Source organism: Phalacrocorax aristotelis, chromosome 9 (assembly GCF_949628215.1).
Source record: "Phalacrocorax aristotelis chromosome 9, bGulAri2.1, whole genome shotgun sequence".
In the NCBI taxonomy this organism is placed as follows: Eukaryota; Metazoa; Chordata; class Aves; order Suliformes; family Phalacrocoracidae; genus Phalacrocorax; species Phalacrocorax aristotelis.
The window spans coordinates 28491241-28506433 of NC_134284.1; the positions used below are offsets into that span (position 1 = coordinate 28491241).

Here is a 15193-nt window from a genome sequence, read left to right on the forward strand (position 1 = left end):
GAGAAAAAAAGAACAGAAAACCACACATGGGCAGCTTTTTTTTTAATTTTTTTTTTTTCACAGACCTAGCTTTTCCTTCTCAAAAATGAAGCAACCATGAAAGGGAGGATCAAAGCCAATGCAGGCAGTTTCTGCATGATCCACTGTACCAAGCCTTCCCAGGCTCGCTTTAACAGAGCTTGCAATGTCCTAGATCACTCATTCTCAAATCTCTTTTAACAAGTAACAGTAATTTATTACACTACCTCACTTTTAGAGATAAAATTGAGAGCTACTTTGTTTCACTTCTGACGTACACTAAAACAGAATATGAAAGTAAACTTCCAGGACTGACATAAATAATGTGGCCATCAACATCTGAGCTCTTCCTCTTTGCCATTCAAAGCGAGAGTATGTTTGGTGTCACTCACATATAAGTTCCAGACAGTCAGTTTACAAGTACAGAGAAAAACATCTAACCTAGCATGACTTCTCTAAAGAACTGAAAGTATTTTGCAAAAAAAGTGGGAGAAAATATTGGAATAAAGATTTTTGGGGAGTAATTTTTACTGAAAAAAGAAACATTTGGACTTTACCCTTCAGAAATGTGAAGCTGTAACTTAAAGAATGGGCTTTCCTACACAAAAAAAAAAAAAAAGAAAAACTTTTCTAAAAGGAGACTGGAAACTAAGAAAGTTGGTAGTCTGCTCAGTGGAAGATGAACAATCTCTAGGCTACACCTGCTCTTTCAAAGACGTAGTACAGTACAGTTACACTGTACTAGGCAATTCTCAGCATCTGACTTCCCTGTCATCCAAAGCAGGCTTTTTACAGTACACTGGATCCAGCCTGTTTCCTATGATCTCTCCACAAATAATTCCATCAGATGAGATTTACCCTCCAAAAGCCTAGCTGACTAGCCATTATCAGCTCATATTTCTCCAGATGTTTTGTGATCTCATCCTTTCTTAATGTCTCTAGCATCTTGCCTACCACCAAGGTCAGATTTATTGGTTGACAATTTCCTGGTTCCTCCCCAATCCCTTTTTCCCAGAACAGGGCAAGCAAAATGGAAGCAACCAAGAGTCAGCATTGCAAAATTATTGCCCCTTGTGTTGAAAAAGAGACACACAAGAAAAACCACGAACTGACACAGCTTATCTTTTGCTTCCAATAAGAAGAGCAACAGATTTCCCTATAAACGCAACCTTTAAGCTCTGAAAATAGCATCGGCTTCTTTCCCTCTGTTACAAACTGTCCTACTCTGTTCTTTGCTCAGCCCCTATCTTGTTTCTTACCTTTCCTCTTCCCCCTAGTTTTTCATCTGAAGCTGCTGTGCCCTCTATAACTGGCACCTTCAGAGTTCAGATGTGTCTTCACATCCTTTGTGTCAGTGCCACAGCTACTCCTTTGAAATACCATGAAAGCCAGATGATCCTTGAAATAATCTGAACCTTGAAGTTTCTGGCTATACAGGTCATTCAGAAAGTGTACTGCTACATCCCAGGGACAGACATAAGCCAAGGTAAAAAAAATAAAAACCACCCCAAAATAAAACACATGCACACACACAAAAAGAGGTAGGGAACAGGATGAGAACAGAAAAGTGAGAATAAAGAAGAGGTGAAGAAAAACAGCAACACAAAAGACCCACTGGCTTAAAAAAAAAAGTTAACTTCTGGTCATACCTCCTAAAGATCCTGTTTTGATTCATACTAACAGAATACTGGAAGTATGAACCTGTGCTTAAAATAACAAAGCTAAAGTTCACCATCTGTGCTACTCTGCTAGAGAAAGTTAAAAGAGCAACAATCAGCATTTAATCCCTGGCTTGTATTTTACTCATGGATCCTGCATTCATTTTATGCAGTGAAGCTATAGGAAGACAAATCACAATGGACTACTGCTTATTTATTAGGATGTCTCTATCACTCCGTTACAGAAATAATTCTCTAACAAAAAACAGTTAGTACTATTTCCACAAGTGGAATGAGTAGCTTTTGTATAATTTCTTATTTAAAGACCTCTAGTAATTTTGACCAGCTTGGAAGCCTGACTCCCAACCAGTCAGAGTTTTGCCTGCTTAAAGTCTGCACAAATTGACATTTGGAGGACATGTTCTGGCTTTCAGAGTTAAAATTACTGTGAAGTGTTTATACACTGTTTAAAAACAAAAGCAAAAGTAGCTCCACATTTGCTACTAGATATGAATGTAAGAATACAGAGGCCTCTCCTGCTGCTTATAATTGCTTCAGCATTCTCAAAGTGAGAAATCAAGATTTCTATTTCCTTTTCTAAATGTCAGTGTACATTTTCCCTCCTCCCCTTTCCCTGCCTCCAAAAGGCTCCTTTTTCCATACAAGTTTATGCCCTAATAAGAAAACCGGACATACTAGGGAAGACAGAGATGACAGAGTATCAAAATGCACAATCCCCCTCTTTGTTAGCCTTGCAGAAAGACTTAAAAAAAAAACCAAACAGGATGAAGACTGAAGACAATAGAAAGACCTTTATAAACAGGGACCAGAGCAGAAAGGTTCAAGAAATCCAGTGATATCTTTAAAATGGATCAGTAAAGTAAATAAAATACCCTCGGGCATACCTCTTTTATCAAAAAAATCCCACAACACATGACCAAAATTAAGCACACTCATTACATACATCCAGAAAACCTGTAATCTCAGAACTCAACAAGCAGCAATTTGGGCACACGATTTTCTCCTTCCCCCTTCCTATTCAATCACAATTATAGCTGCACTGCATCAACCCATTTTCCCCATCCTTTCCCACTAAACAAATCTTCAGCAGAACACAGCCAGGAACTACATATTCTGGACATAGACATACAATACACCAACCCCACGTCTGAGTTGCTTCACGTTTTCAACGTGTGTGTTGGAACACTTCATCCATGCAGTTATGCAGAGTGCTTAGTATTTTAACTAGTGTTTCTGTCTTCACACAAGAGTCTATCGCCGTGCTGTGATTAGAGTAACATTACCAAGTGCTGCCAATGGGGAAAGGGGGGGAGGGGGGAAAGAGGTTCATTCATTAATTCTTCTCTTTCTGCCTGGTTGAGGTTAGACATGTCATGAAGATGACTCTGGCCCCTGCACAAACAAACATCTGGGCTACTGGAAGTAGAGCTTCCTTTAAGAGACCAACTTACAGAACTGCCAAGAGCTCTCAGCCAGGCAGCGATGTTTAATTTCATTTCTCCATTTGTATTTTTAAAGTTGGAAACAAAAACAGAAATATAAAGCATGCCGACAGAAGAAAACAACCCCACAATTCTAGAAAGCCCTGCTATTTCCCTGCCAGGCCAAAACACCTGCTCCTGCTAATGACAGCTTTATGCTTGCATACACCTGCCATCCAGGAGGGCTCCAAAGCACTTTGCAGCCTGATTTATATATACACAAATCGTTAAAACCACCAAAATTAAGCCACTGCTGGGGTGAGATGTAGCAACTGTTTAACTGCACACAGCCATGCTGTTCAACTGCTCAGGACATGAACTAAGAGACACCATACCCAACCAAAACTATGGGGGAACGTTAGGTAGAAAGAACATCATTGCCCAGCCTGGACTTCAGCCAGTCACTACTTAAAATATTTGCATGTAGAAAGCCCTAGGATCTTTAAAGAACACATGCAGTGCAACCTTCGGTTTTATAAATGATCCAGAAGACAAACAATATACATTTCCTATATCTAAAACCCTTCTTTAGCAGTCCCTCCCTGCAGTAATTACTGTTTATGCCTTAGCTTCAGAAGCTCACAGTATCAGACATCAGTTTTGGAAACATCCTGTGGTTGAAGCACTTGATCTTGCAGAGCCAGCAAACTGATAGGGTCTGGCAATAAATGTAGATGATTTTTTAAAAAAAAAATCCTTTACAAAACACAGGCGCACACGAGTGGATCAGTTCTACCCCCACGCACCCCTAGCCAGAAGAACTGAATTTGTCAACTGATCCCAAAGCAGCTACAAAAACCAAGAGAGTAACGGAGCTGACACGCTGGCAAACTGGAGAGGAGAGCAAGCACTGCTTTCTAAAAACTCTCCTCGCATGCACAACACCGAATAAACAGCTGCAAAGTCAATGAAGTAGAATGAAATAGGTGTCACCGCACATAACAAGAAGGCAAAAAGGCACTGGGGACGAGGTTAAAAGGATTAGGAAACCTGGCAACCAAAAACCACGAAGATACATTGAACAGTTTGGGTGTCTGGGCACAAATTTGCAGTCTCAAATATGCAGAACATGCAGAGTAACATTTTGGAAATGGAAATGTGTTCAGCAGATAATCTCATCATAATAGTATCAGCAAACCGTCAGAGATAATAATCTGTTTCTCTAAGGTAATTTATAAAAAAAAATCAGATGAGGGCATCTTCTAGTAAGACCTCCTCCAGAGGTCTCCTTACTTGAAAGTAGCTTTATCGTAATCCTACAAACAATGAAAATTCAATTCTCAAGAGTAGATACAGACAAGCTTGAAATACAGCATGACTGTTTTTCAGCTCCAGACACATCTGCCTCTGAATCATCCTGACAATACAATTCCATTTTCATACTTCTTAAAATAAATGTTTCTCCCCCAGATTTTTGTACAGTGTCCTCAAAATAACAAAATAATTTTTTTTTAAGTTACAGGTAGGTGCAGAAAGAATTTTAACAATAGACAGTTTAAAAACCCCCTTAGCCTAAAAACATCATTTAAAACTAAAACCATCTCTCTCTGATTTGAAGAGTTTCTAGACTCATAAATGGGTCTGGATAATGTAATTCTGCATGTCTTTCTCCTGTTTTATCCAAACACAGCGTAATTCTCAAATACTTTATCAGAACAAGGTAGCCTAGGTACACTAGGATTACCAGATCAGTTATTTAAGATAATGACTGGAAAGATGTTTCTAACTGAAATAAACCAGAACAAAAACAAACGGAAAAATCTTTATCAAAACATTTTTACATCAAGCATCAGACAAGTTGCTAAACTAAGCTGCATATCCAGCTGTTAGAACTATATGTTTCCACCCTTTCAAAACACAGATTATCACCATGTTTTCTGAATTCTGAGAAATTCATTATTGTTACAAAAGAACCATCAACCTTTATCAAGGTTAACGTATTTCCATTTTCTTCCAGAAATAATTATGCTACACCTTTGTACCTTCAGGCAAGTTGTTGCAAACCCCCTAGAAAAATCCTGAGTCTGCAGAACCACGTGAGCTTCCCTACTGCTGGAGCACACAGATTCTGTTTTTGGTCCAAAAATATGATGATATTATGGAAAGTACCTAATGCTGCTCTGACCTTTCCAAGAAATGATAGTAGAATACAAAGAAACAGATAAGTACCTTATAGGAGCAATGCTGTAGTACTTGAGAACAAACAACCCCCCTAAAAAAAGAACAAACCCACTGTTTTGGGAATAAAACATTTACGAATGCAAAAAGCATAATGGTACACATAACTATGTTATTTCATTTTTGCCCCCCAGTCAAGAATAAAGACTGTTTTTGAAAATCCAGCACCATTAGTGGTAAAAGAAATGCACAGAAGGCACAAACTCAAGGCTATTCTTCCTTTCTGGGACACTGGTACCAAGAGCAGTTCAGACACAAACAAAACCGCACATTCTCTAGCAAGTCTCTGCAAGAGCACAGCATTGCTTACAAAATACAGGCATATTTTTCACCATTCAAATGAAGATTCACCTCAAGACAATTCTATCTCCTAACACAAAAAGAAAAGCTACAGACCTATATATAAAACAAAATAATTTGCTGCAGTTTAACCTTTAACACTCTCAGCAGCATCTCCCTCAGTTGCTATCTTTATCATCATTTTCGAAGCAGCTGATGCAGTTTTCAGTGAACATGCACACATGCACACACCCAAAGAAAACCCCTTATACGTGTGTTTTCTCAAACCCAAGAGAAAGTCACGCATGCTCCTTATATGCTGTTTCCCATTAGGGTGAATGGGAAAATAACAGACTATTTGAAGATATGCTGCTAAAGGACAGATCACCGCGTGGGAGAAAGCCAATCTACCGTCCTGGAGGGAAGAGACACTTACCTCGTTTGTGAAGCCACCCTTCCTTCACTATTGCTACTTCATTCATAATGGCAGGAATGTCTCTTGAAAAACCAGTTTATGCCAAAAGATCACCGTTGAAATTCCTGAACTCCGGCAGAAGGTTCCACAAATGGGATGTTGGTTTTTTTTTTCCCGTTTTTCTCCTTCTCAGCTATTTCTAAAAGGATCAAAAGAAGAGCACACCATCATTTTGAAGCATGTCACATATGTTCAGTAAGGGATACAACAGGGAGTAGCTTTCATTGCTGGGTTGTTGGTTTGCAGGGGCGGGGGGGGGGGGGGGAGGTATTATTATTACAACTCCTAAACGAGGGCTTTGCTCTTCACAAGGATTTTTATATCTCGGTGGGTAGAGGTGCCAAAATATGTGCTTGCTAAAGTCCTGCGTCTTCACTGAGAAGACTGATGGTGGGCAGACTCACAACATCACCAGACACTGTCTGGATTAGAGGTAGATGCAAGACCTTGCCCAGTAGACCCCCGTATCTCCAACAATGCCTCACTTTCCACAACAATAAAAATTCTGAGATTTCACAAAATCTAGGTTTAAATATTTCCTGGTACGTCATCTGGAAGGTTTCTTTACAGCCTGATGTATAGCAATGCATCTTAGAGATATACCCCTAATAGAAAAAATCCCTAATACTCTCCTTCAGATTTTCATAACTTCAGTGTCATCCTGTTAATCACTCAGGTCTCCTCAACTCCCCCCCAAAAAGGTCTACTCTGATATTTATAATGCCTACCTCTCCTAGAGGCATACAAACAATCTCAGATAAGCTTACATACCTTTCTGTTATCCTAAATCAGACCTTATAGCATCCAGATCAATTTTATTGCTCTTCCCTGAATGCACCACAGTTTGCTGCTGTCTTTCTCGCAATAAATTACACCTAAACACAACTTAGGATTTTTACCCCTCTGCTTTATGAAATGAAGTCCCTATCTAAATAGCTCAAAACTGCCGTATCTTATTGAAACTGTGTCTAGCTCATGGCTGACTACCACAGAAATGTTCTTCACATTTTTCTCCCTCATTGAAAGTAATCTCTTCCCAAATGCATTAGCTTTTATTATTTTTCTTAATTGAATCTGATTATTTTTCTGCTTGTGGTAGAAATGTTCTGTTTGTTTTTCTTTAATGACTTCTGTGCTCTCCGAAGTGTCCATACCACCATTCAGTTTGGTATTACTTGGGTAATTGGTGACAAATTCCCAGCAATAACCAAGTTTAATAAAACAGAACCCAGCAGCATTTGTAACTCACTGCCAAAGACCTGGCTTTTACTGGAGTCTCTCTCCAACCACAGAGACATGACATTCTCACCTAACAAATACATACAGTCTCAGCATGCATTTGGCACGTGTGCATCAATTATCTCTGAACATGCAGGTGATAGCCATCCATCAGAAACTAGATTAAAAAGCAGCTAATTCCCCATAACTGACTAACACACAACCCTGGATGGAAGAACCAGGTGGCCAAAGTGAATCCAACCTAGAACTGAAACCCCAGCAGAGACAAGAGGGCTCTGTGCCGTACATCACCAGTGCTCTGAAACAGGCAGCCTTCAAAGCAAGGAGGTCAAATTTGAACAAGTCCCACCACTGCAAGCAGAAATGGAATGGGAGAAAGAAGGTCACTCCCCTGATACTTTGCCTACACCCTTTCACTGTTTATCGCTATTCCTCAGCTTTTCTACTAACACTTTATTTGCTAGTTTTTCCCCAGAAAGAAACTGGTTTGGGTTTTTTTTACCAAATTACAAATGTGCCATATCTCACTGGTCTTAATTATCAGCTCCAAGAAACAGATAAGTCATTTGCCTGAGGGAGGGAAAACACATGAAAAATGACATTGAAACAAGAGACATGTAAGAATTACTTAATTTCATAAATAAATATGAGAACACCGTATGCTGCAAAATAGACACCAGTAACCCACAGTTGCCAAAGTTACCTTGGGACAAACTCCTTTAGCTCCAGAGCAATTAGAATAGAACCCGACAAACATGGCAGGCTTTTGTTCTCCTTTCAAAAATGCATGCACAGCAGTCCTTCAAGCTAAACTTACTTGTTGATGTCAAGAGGAGACTAGACCTTGTTTAGAGGCTTCGTTTAAGCATCAAGCAATTTGCAAAGTGTTGAACAACACCCCTAAGATTACCACAGCTTACGTCTGGAAGTGCAACACCCAGGTGTGAAAGTTAACGCTTCTAATGTTGTGCCATAACATACAGGGGGACTGTGTGACCTACCTCTGCATCTTGACTTCAACAATTCAGCTGCACTGAACGACCAACATCCTTTTCAATAACCATATGTAAAAATGGAAGCTACAAGCCAAACTAGCCTGTAGAAAGGTCCATCTTATTATTAAAAACAGAAAAAAGTGCAAACGTCCAAAATTCTGCAATCTGCAGCTAATTTACTCCAGGTTTTTCTGGGTTAACACTTGCCAAGATTACCACTTGGCAGCCTCCTGCTTGTCATCAGCTAAACTGTCATCTCATAATCTGAATTTGAATGACAATACAGCCCAAAAAAGCAGATCAACAAAGAAATCCAAAGTTCAGAGGAACTACTTTATCTACTCTCTGTGGTGTCCAGAATGTTTGGACTGCCTTTTCCCTACAATTGCTACCCAAGAAACATTCCACACCTGCTACCAGGGATGTGTCTTCATCTGCCAGTCTCCTTCAAGGGGAAAGGGGTGGTGAAGGGGGTAGGGGAGGTACTGCAAAGGAGCCATGCACAGCAGACTGGGTAGCACACCACAGTGAGGTGGGAAAACACTAAATATTCCCTGACATCAACCTGCAGAATGGGCTGCACCTCAGTCCTTCAATCAGCTATTCCAGAGCGCTTATTTTATACGGGGGAATTTAGGTTAATTTTTCTTCACCCCGTGAAGAGCTGAGAATCCCTTCTCACTGTCCAACAAGATGCCCATAGACACAACTCCAAAAGAAGCAAAGCCACTCTACTACTATTTTAAAACATGCGTTCAAGCGGTGTCAAACATGTCTATTTTAGTAAAAGATGCTATTGAAGACAGTCGCATCAAGTAAGAGTGATTTCTCAGAACAGAAGAGCCAGTTAACTACAGGTCAATGTACTACTGAAGATGCGTAAACCAGGGGAAGTTCCTTTTCCATAAAACCCTTAGAGGGGAACAAAAAAAAAAAAAGAATTATTACAGTCCTCATTTATGGTCATCTAGGAACGGTTCCCAGTGAACAGAAGCATCTGAAGTGAGTATGACCTGGCTGCTCCAGCCTGTGTCTGCACATGACTGAATACTGTCAAAAGCTGAACAACTCAGTCTTTCTCTTAGCTTTCTGTTTGCTTGATTTTCAATATGCTATTCTGTAATACCTTTTTCAATACTGAAGTATTCCTCATGTGGCTGAAATACAGTAAATCATGAATGGCATGACATCAGCACCGTATCATGGTGACGCTGGTTTTACGCATGTATTAATTCCTTAAAGGTTATTAACTTCTTCATAAGTAATGAGATAACTCACTTCCTTAGGCGCTGCAGCAGCGAAACCTGCTTTAAGGAGTCAGACAAACCAATCGTCCAATAGAAGGTGGAGCAGAACTGTCTTTCCCGTATTTGGGAGAATCACATTAGAGCTCCTCTCATTCTCTTCCACTTACTATGCTCACCTTCTTTTGTCTCTACAAGATCAAGAGATGAATCTGTTCTCTTTGCCCTCTTTCCAAGATGAAATTTTGTATTTGTTTCTATTCACACCCTAAAGCAGAGCAGGAAGAAAAGGAATTCTTCCGTAACGCTGAAGCTGAAACCTAAGCTTACAGGATGCAGGAGCATCTATGGTAATTACCTTGTCTATGAGGGAGAGTAAGCGAGAGACTGAAGGAGCATCAGACCCACCAAACTCAGCCCTGCCACTGCCTCACCTGGCATGTTAGACTGTGTCTAGGCTGTACTAGCTAGCCCAGATCAGAAAGCGGGTGACAGCAAAGCACACTCCTGGCCAAACCTTTGCCTATCACACCACCAGTTACCAATGCCCACTGCCCTGGTGTGGCACAGTCCTGATGTTCCCACCACACCCTGAGCCCTAACGCACTACACATCCGTATGTGTTCCTGTAACACACAACAACAGGACCAGGCAAAAAAGGATCCAGCTGCCCATTTGCCTGCCTTGGCCATGACACTGTCCTCAGAGCAGACCAGAGACACAGAAACTGGAGGGGGGGCAGAGGGGTGCATGTTTGGGCCCACGACATGGGATATCATGTACAACCTAAACTCTCTTCCCACAGCAGATCCTAGGGTAAGCTCACAGCTGACAGCCAATTACACCTGAACAGCACAGACACAACAAAGTTGGGCTACAGCCAGCATTTCAAGTGGAGTGTACAGATAGGTGTCCCCACCAGGCTTTGACCAGTGAAGTACATCTCCTGCATTATGCAAATCCTGCCTTGGGTGTTTCATGGGAGCGGCAGGCCCTCTAAGCACACAGTAGTAGCTTCGCACCATGACCCAGTTACCAAATCTGGGCAGAAAGCTTTCAAGAAAGCTTAGAAGAACCGGGCTGTTCCAGCATCTTAGCTTACTTCACAAAAACCCATTGTGGGCCATGAGTTAGGTGTGGTCACCAGTATTTGCTGCTCTGTGTTCTCTGTCGAATGACACCGCATCTAAACCAGTACTGCATGGCTGCACGTGCAGCTTATCACAAGGTTCAGAAAGGCTTCTCTGATACTAAGAGCTATAGGAAAAATGGTAAGTGGAGGATAAAAATCTCTGAAGTTGCATCCACTCTTCTTTCAATCTCTTAGCCTAATCTAGGTTTACAAAACTGTAATTTGAAATGCTTGTGCTCTCATGTCTCTGCTGATCAATAGACAGGAGGTTAATATTGTTCAGGTGAGGGGCCAGAGTTACGACATCCAGCTGTGCAAGCTGCAGCCGCAACTACAGTTTCATTGGACAAACTAAGCTGCCTATTTCAAAACTGAGCGATGGCAGAAAAGAGACTTCTTCATACCCTCTCTGTCAAAGATACAGGCCAGTCAAAATCCTCTTTATGTTCCCAAACAAGAACAAGTCCTCTTACAGTTTATGCTCATATAATTTAAGAACTGTGCTGCTCAGAACTTCTGTACCAACTTTAAATGCATTTAATCAAACTCCATTTTAAAGTATTTTTAACAGAAGTGGTGTTCTGTCCCCAAACAAATCAAGTCAGTTGTGAACCTATTTAACTCTTAATGTCATTACTTACAGGACCTTTTTATAAGCCAGCAAGTGAATAATGGAGCTACAAGTTACTTGCAAACACTGGAGCAATTCTTAAATTTGATTTACTGCTGCTGCACAGCAAAAACAGTCCTATAAACATCACACACAACAAAAACTCTCCTATTTAAAAAAATCAAAGGTAGTTCCACAGTGTCTTTAAATCTATTAACTCAGACAAATGTTGTGGCTGTCATCAGGAAATTAACTACTAAATAAGAGTAATTACTAGTCATGCAGTATGTCAAACTTATTTACCTGTAAACAAATATTCTTCTGAATTAAGTGTTAGTAACTCGCCTTTATAACTGTATTTTGAAATGTACATCCCTCCTGTGGTATAAATAAAACAAACAAGAGCAAATCAGGGATTTGCTTCTTATACCTTAGAGGTGGTAGGAAAACAAAGCTAAAAGAAAAAAGTTAAATAGTTTCCCCAAGGGGGCGGGGGGGGGACCAATAAGGTGCAAACTGCATTAGCATCAGTAGCATACTGTCAATAAAACAAATACAGAGTCGATGCATGTTCATATACTTGACTACAATCATGTATTTTACAAACAGAAGCAAAAGTCCTAGAAGTCTCCAGGAACATTTCGGCAACTGCAGAATTTCACCTGGGGGGATGGGGGACATCTCAAGGCAGCTCTCTATAGCTCTACAAAACAAGACTTGGGGGGGGGGGGGAAGGGGAATGTATATCAAGCCCACAACCGCTGCACAACCACCTCGAGACACCGAATGCCCACGAAGATACTCACACTCCAGTCAGCAAACACCGACTGGTCCGCAAAGCGGAGCTGGGCTGAGCAGCGCGGCTGCAGAAGGCAAGGGGAGAAAATGGGGGCGCGTGAGGCGGGAGAGTGAGGGGGCACCTGGCGACTTTATCTGCCACAGTTTTAGAAATACACCCCGCCCCCCGCCCCCACCCCCCTTCCCCCAGGGATGCTCGGGCAGGTCCCGGGCGGCCGCAGCCCCCGCCGGCGCTGGGGGGCCGCGGCTCCCAGGGAGCCGGGGCGGGGGCGAGCCCGGGGGCCGCCGGGGGAGCCCCGCCGCCCTCTCGCACACCGCATCCCGGGGGAGCCAACCGCTCCCGTCCACCCCAGGCCCGCCCGCAGCCCGGCCCCCCGCGCCCCCCACCCCGCGGCGCCGCAGCGCGGCCGTGCCCGGGAGGGGGAAGAAGCCCCCCACCCGCGGCCGCGGCCTAGACGGGTCAGCGGCCGCCACCCGGGTAAAGGCGGAGGGCGGCCGCCCCCCTTCCCTTCCCCTCCCTTCCCCTGCCGGCCCCGCACAATGCGGCGGGCACGGCGCGGCCGAGCGGAGCAGGCCCCGGCCCCGGCCCCGGCCCCGTCGCTTCCTTCCCCCAGCCCTTCCCAGCCGGGGGAGCGGGTCACTTACATGGCTGGAGCCCGGGGAGGAGGTGATGGGAGGGTGGCGGCGGCAGGGGAAGGGAGCCGGGGAGGGAGGCAGGGGAAAGGGAGGGAAGGGGGGAGCGAGCCAGCGAGCGGGGGAAGGGGGAGGCCGGCGAGGCGGGCTCTCCGGCGGTGCCGAGCGAAGGCCTCACTGGGCTCCCGGCAGCCGCCACCTCCTCCTCACCATCCCCGGGCGGCGGGCGGCGGGGCGGCTCCTCCTCCCCCTCTCGCAGGCGCTCGGCCCATGGGGCTCACACGCCCGCTCCGGCTGCCGGCCTGCCTTCCCCGCCGCTCCGCGCCGCTCCGCCTCGCCCCCGCCGCCCTGCCTCCGGCCGGGAGGGGGGGCCGCCCCTCGCCTCGCTCAGCCGCCGCCTCCCCGCCGCCGCCTCCCCCCGCGCCACCGGGCCGAGCTCCCGCAGCCGGGGCCGGGCTCGTCCCACACGCGTCTCCGCGGCGCTCGCTCACATCCTCCGGTGAGCGGCCGCCGGGTCCTACCGCCGCCGCGCCGCTTCCCGCCCGCCGTGCCGTGCCGAGGGGCCGCTCCGCGCCGCTCCCCGTGGAGGGGGGGGGATCCGCCGCCGTCTCGCCGCCCTCGCAGCTCCCCTCAGCGCGGCGGGGCAGCGCCCGCCGGCCCGGCCCTCCCGCCGCTCCCCTCCGCCCACCCGGCCCCAGGTCCCCGGGGCGGGCTGGCCCCGGGCGGTCCGGCGGCGGGGTCCCGGCCCGTGGCCCGGGAGGCCGTGCCCCGCGAGGTGATGTGGCCTCTCCTCGCTCGGCCCTGCGGGAAGCCGCTGGCGTTAGGAGCCCGGTGCCCAGACTGTGGAGAATTTACCCAAAAAAACGCCGTAGGGCAGAGGCCCCGGCCAGCCCCCGGCATTTCAACCTTTGGGAAGGGCCAGACCCCCATAAACCTCTTGGGGTGCCCCCAGCAAGCTTCCCCGAAAATGCAGGGTGCCCATCCGCTTACCCTGTGCTTGGAGCTTTCCCTTGAGAAATACTGATCGATTAAATATCGAGGTGTCGCAGTACCTCGGAGGACATTCCGATATCCCTTCCCGCAGCAGGTGGGCGGCAAGGCGCGGAAAGGTGAAGCGATTGCCCGGGACTCGCCGTGGCGGGGCGGCGAGCGGGGATGCTGTGCTCGAGGCAGTCATGCTCTCTCAGCAGGAATGGCTCAAAATAAGACAAATTACTTGAACTATTGCTTACAGGGCAACAATATTTTATAAGATTTTTAAAAGCTGTTCTGCTCTGAAAAAACGGTGTTGTGGAAATGCCTATGACAGATGTATTTTTTTCTCCGCACTTCCAGTATCAAAATTTGCCCTCTTTGGTCGTTAAGGGATTTTGTTTATTTTCTAATTGACAGTGCCATAAACGCTAACTGGGCTGTAACCATTGATTGGATTTGTGCAGAAATGGACGATCCCTGATGATCGCATTTCTGCAATCGTGAGCTAGCTGGACTTTCGAAAACAACACATCTTCCCACAGCTTTGCACCATTAGCTCCATAAAGGTGCGTAACGTGCATTTACAGCAGTGAAGCTGCATTTATGCTGGCGGCAAACCTATTTGTGTCTTTTCTGCCACATCATTTGAATGATTGTACACATATAGTGAGATTCACTTTCTTCTTCCATTTTGATCAGCCAGGTCTGGCTAATACCTGCCATGAGGGTTCCTGAGTGTCAAATGGATCACTGGATTTGGGGCACAGCAGTGTGCTAGAGGAGCCAATGATGAGACAGAGGAGGAATGGCTTCCCTCTTCTTCATGGTGGAGGGAGATAGAGCGAGACCTCCTTTCCCACCAAGGAACAGACCAGTTCCTCCTGGCAGAACTGCTACACCAGCACGGTATTTTCTGTGGCTTTCCTTTAGGTTTACTGGGGCATGTTTCAGCACAGTTGAAAATGTACCATTCGGGCAACCGAGTGGAATAAACTGACCCTGTGGTACAGGCCCAGTTACCTAGTTTAGGGTCAGATCCTCATCTGCTGCAGTCAGTGGAAAGATTTCTCTTGGTATCAGGGCAGAATGAAATGGCTGTGAGAACCTTCTAAAATGCAAAACTAACAGAAAGGAAAAATCTGAGTTTGTGGTCACACTTCAACCTACCGTGCATTAGGTTCAGAATATTTAGTGTAGATTAAAATGTAGGTAGGCATTAAAGATGTATTTAGAATTAATCATCAGCGTGCAAAGCTTGCAGGCAGCTCAGAGGACACATATAGAACTTAACAAAAACAAGAAGAAAATTCACTTATGAACTAATTTTGAGTCTGCAGACTGCAGTTACACCTAGCAATAAGGTGTGTGTGTAAGTACAGGAGTTCACTGGCTGTCAGACACTTCTGTCCAGGCAGGGGAATCGCTGGTAACAGATCTGATTGCAGGAGCGCTTTCTT

General features: G+C 45.0%; 1 protein-coding gene across 6 annotated transcripts in view; it reads right to left on the minus strand.

Moving 5' to 3' along the window:
• AKT1 (AKT serine/threonine kinase 1) overlaps positions 1 to 13412 on the minus strand; it is a 74678-nt gene extending 61266 nt beyond the window's left edge. Inside the window, exons 1-3 of one of the 6 annotated variants that reach the window (XM_075104072.1) lie at positions 13283 to 13412; positions 12137 to 12193; positions 6072 to 6249 (exon numbers count right to left, since the gene is read on the minus strand). In XM_075104072.1, coding sequence (XP_074960173.1) covers positions 6072 to 6117 — 46 coding nt within the window. In that variant the 5' untranslated portion in view covers positions 6118 to 6249; positions 12137 to 12193; positions 13283 to 13412. Of the gene's footprint in view, positions 1 to 6071; positions 6250 to 11633; positions 11709 to 12136; positions 12194 to 12773; positions 12911 to 13252 lie in introns of those variants that run through there. The other 5 variants (XM_075104069.1, XM_075104068.1, XM_075104070.1 and 2 more) reach the window with 5 other exon arrangements.
• Between the last annotated feature and the right edge of the window lie 1781 nt (positions 13413 to 15193).